Source organism: Pygoscelis adeliae, unplaced genomic scaffold (assembly GCF_000699105.1).
Source record: "Pygoscelis adeliae isolate BGI_AS28 unplaced genomic scaffold, ASM69910v1 Scaffold282, whole genome shotgun sequence".
NCBI classification, from domain to species: Eukaryota; Metazoa; Chordata; class Aves; order Sphenisciformes; family Spheniscidae; genus Pygoscelis; species Pygoscelis adeliae.
This window is the reverse complement of record NW_008824352.1, coordinates 282,358-286,634: the sequence shown is the minus strand read 5'-3', so window position 1 is coordinate 286,634 and position 4,277 is coordinate 282,358. Positions and strand designations below refer to the sequence as shown.

The following is a 4,277-nucleotide window of genomic DNA, read 5'->3' as shown; positions in this document are numbered from 1 at the left end:
GGATGACCTCTTCCCCTATTATTTCAAGCCCGCCTCTTCCACGCATGATCCCTCTCTCTCCTCCCTGTTCTTCTACTGTTTCTACCCCCCTCCCCGTCTCCTGCAGCCCCACTGCTGTTGTTGTAAGATCCTTCCCCTCTGCAGCTTCTGCCATCTGGAACCGCCTTCCTGTATCCCACCAACTCACTCCCAGCTTCGTCTGCAAATGCATCTCCAGGCCCTTGCCTGTTCCTTTGAATTCCTTTCTCCTTCTGCTGCTGTTTATTATTTAACTCTGTCATTGCATTATTTAAAGTGTTATTAAGGCGCACTTGGAACAGAGTCTGCACAGAAGTGCCACAGTATGGAGCTGGACCCTCGGCAAAAATACCCTGAGAGCCAAAATCGTTGACAGTTGGAGAGAAGCTGTTTGGATGGAAGGGGGGAAGGCACTTTCTGGATGCCAACATGGATTTTGTCTCCCCCTGGGACTGACATAAGAGCCTCTTCAGGATGCCTTTTTCTGCCTGCAGTTTTGGGGTGAGGTTTCCTGGTAGCATTGCCTGGCCAGCTGACACCAAGGCAGAGTTGTCCCTTCTTGTCCCACCCTTGCTGCCCTTGTCACCTAGCACCAGTCACAACTACAGGCTTATGGGCACCATCCCCTCCTTAAAATCATTCCTTGGGGATGACTGCAGGGGTGAAGTGCTCTATCAGCAACCCAAACTCATCCCCCTCTCCATGCCATCCCTTTCCAGCAAATGTGAAAATTGCACATCAAGGGGATACGGGAAACACAGCCAGGCCCTGATTCCTAAAAGGGCTTTGTTTCAAATCAGGTGTAATCCCACAGGAGATAATGCAGATGCGTAAATGCTTTGCTTAAAGACGAGGTGACTTATGGCCCTGCACAGGGCTAGGGTAAAGCCAGGTAGGAATGGGCAAAGGGAACCTGTTCCCTGAATGGCACTTCCCTACATGGTTTTATCCTTGCTTTTTCTTTAGGAATAAGCAGCAAAATTACTGTATTATTCATGAGCTCTCCTACCCCAGGAGAAATGAAATGTGAGATAAAGCCTTCCCTTCAAGGGCTTTGAAATCCAAGAAAGTGCTATGTAGAGAGATGTATTTTTACCCTGACAAGTAAAAGACCATAAACTTTTTTTTCCAAGGCCCTGGAGCACTTGTGCAATTCAGTCAAAGCTTCGCTGCCTGCGGACAACCCCCAGGGCTGTCCCTTCCCACTGTGGGGCCGGTTGCCTGAAGTCTCTGCACTCTTTTCACTCGTCCCACCACAGCCCTGGGGGGACGCAAGGGCCATGGTCCCTGCTGCATGAAAGTGTAAGGCAAAAGCTGGGTTCAGGAGTCCTGCTGCTCTAAAACCAGAGCACACAACCTCCCTTCCTTGCTTTCTCTGAGCAAAGCCACTGCAGGCATTTACATGGGCTGAAGGGTCACTAAATGGCAGCCGGTTAACCTGTGAGCTGAATTTCAGGGAGGGCTCCGGACTTCTCTGCTTCTTCATCAAAGAGGTCAGGTCATGAACTTGATTTTCCCAATGGTTATTTTTGCTTCTTGAACGGCTCTGGTGAGGCCAGTCTTGCTGGGGGGTCTGGAAGGCACCAATGGCTCAGTGGGACGGGATGGTGTTGCTCCCATTGCTCACGTGCTGGGATGAGGCTTGCAAGGTGCAATGGAGGCAATAAAACATTCGTGACTGCCACAGCCCTGCCCTTCGTGGTGTGAGTTGAGCTCTCGCATCCCCCCGGACACATTACAAACCACTGCAGCTTCACCAATGCCAAACTCTTGCTTTGACGACTGAATACTAGAATCCAGACTAGGATTTCCATGGTTATTTCTATCACATGCCAAGAGGCCAGGAACAAGTTTTTAAAAGACTTTTAAAAGACTTTTACAAAACTCCACCCAATTCAGTCTGGACAGTACTGGAGGGTAGTAAAAGAAGACAGAAATGCTTATATCCAGGTTTGACTCTTTTGATTCACATAAACTTGGTAACAGTCAAAATTTATTAGCAAGCAAAGGCTGTTGGTTGATCAATGAAATGAGTAGTAATGTCACAGGAAGCCACACATTTAATCCATTGGCAAGAAATATGCAGCACTGTGTTTTGGGAGATTTTTAATCCCCACCATAACAGCCTGGACTGTCCTTGCTTTTCCAGGAAGGTCTAACACTGTTTAAAACCACACTGCACAACAGACTTGAGGCAGCTCCTGCTGCCAGACCTGCCTCCCCTCCAATGCCTGAATCCGGCAGGACCAAACCACCCCAGGGCAGCACCGTGGGTAAAACTTGCACTGGCACAACATCATTATCCTCACCCTCGGACCTGAATTAACCCCAGAAGCACCGATCAGATGTGACCTGCATGGCACACCTCACTCTGCTTGGAGCATCCCTCCGCCACAGCCGAGGGACGTTGAACAATGGCACATTTCTGAGAGCAGCCGGACAGGTTCAAGGCTCCTAACTCAAGAGACTCATTGGGAAAAATGTTTTTCTCTTCCAAAAATGAATTCCAGAATGGTCCCAAACATGTTGCACAAATAACTGGATGCTTTGTTGTGTTCAACTGCAGATCATCCACAGTAAGTGCTTTTCCTTCCTCCCACACAGGGCTCAGCTGAGAGCAGGTCCCTCCAGCAACACGGGATCATCTTACACAGCACACAGCGAGAGGGACCCGAGTAGCCTTTACACAAGCATTCACACTTAGCAAAACACCTTGTGCTCCTCAACAAATCAATTCTGGAAGCTACTGATAGTTGGTTAAAGTTGCATTTAAAAAAATGACCACTTACCTGCCAGAATATGCTGTCTATTGTATTTCCCAGAAAGCCATCTCTGCCTTCCGATGATACCAGCTTAGGTCCCAGAATAGTCATAAATTCATCAAAATCAACCTGGCCATCCCCTGGAATGAAAGAAAAAGATCAATGTTTTCACTGAAGTGCCACTTAGCGCCAATGTCCAACATGCTGCTCTGGATCTGCTGCATATCATGGACCCATACATGCCCTATGGTACCTCCTACATCAACTTCATGGTGCCTAGAGACCCAAATGTGTTGTTATTCCAATGAACAGCCCGTGTTGTGGCATACCCATACCTGAAGACAGGACCAGGTGATGCACAAATAGAGATGAATAGGTCGTTCCCCAGGCCCAGAGAGTTTGTAGGCAAGTCACTTGTCAAAAAACCAATTTTGGCAGGAGGACAGCAGCCATCAGTGCGGCCAGGACTCTTCCCCTCTACAGAGCCGACGAACAGCCAGGTCTCTGCAAAGCTTTTACAGGGCCAACCCCATCCTCCAGAGGAAGGGAGTACACGCAGAGAGAGGAGCCAGACTATTGCGAATCCACAAGGCATTTCATTTCAGCTTTCCATTAGCATCCATCTCTTAAAAGCCCTGTGTGCCTAGCATGCAGAGCAGGCAGTGTGGCACCACAGGCAGGAAGAGGAACCTCCCCCTGCCATTAATGAACTGAGCCTATGCAGTCCCAAGCCCCTCCAGTATATTGTATGTTTTGTAAATGAGGCATGTGGCTGTTAGAAGCATATCTGAGCATTGCATCAAATATCACTTCTCCCTCAGAGAACCGCGATGCTTAATGAAAATGGCAAAAAAAGGGAAATTCATGCCTGTTGAAGGATCTAAAAAATATCCGCTTCCCTGAACAGGGTAGTTCAATGTCTATATGCCTCTCCTTTGTCTATCAGCCCATAGACATATCCTCCTACATATTTTTAGGCCAATTGATATGGGTGGATATATTAGACCTTCTTCAAGTATGGAAGCAGAATCAGCAACTGTAAGTCTTTTTGGTTGTTTTTTATTCAAATTCAGCTGGAACTGACTGCATCCACCTCACCATGTAGTTGTTGTTGCTAAATAATTAGGTGTAAGAAGTGTCTAAAACCATCAGACTAACGCAGATCAATGCAAGGGCTACTATTAAAATGTCACTATTGACTGCAGTACCTGCAGCAGCCCTGCATGACAGCTTTACCATGTGCACTGCATGCTGCTGCTATCTCTCCTTTTTATTATATTTCATATGCTTGATCTGAGCATACGCACGACTGATTGAAATCTGTCCATGTCCTTATCTTCACAGAAACACGATGTGAAAATAAGCAGAGTCAAAATGCTCGTGTGCCAGAATAGTGATCTCTATTCACTAGGCTCTGCCCATAATTTCTTGAAGACGAGAGTGCATATCCTAGGGGTGAGCCAGCGATGGGGGCTCTGAAAGGAAACCCAGCAGGAA

The 4,277-nt window shown here is 47.5% G+C and overlaps 1 protein-coding gene across 1 annotated transcript in view; it reads right to left on the bottom strand.

Moving 5' to 3' along the window:
- Positions 1 to 4,277, bottom strand: part of CALN1 (calneuron 1) — a 138,301-nt gene that overhangs the window by 55,984 nt on the left and 78,040 nt on the right. Inside the window, exon 4 of the mRNA XM_009319275.1 lies at positions 2,808 to 2,920. Coding sequence (XP_009317550.1) covers positions 2,808 to 2,920 — 113 coding nt within the window. The remainder of the gene's footprint in view (positions 1 to 2,807; positions 2,921 to 4,277) is intronic.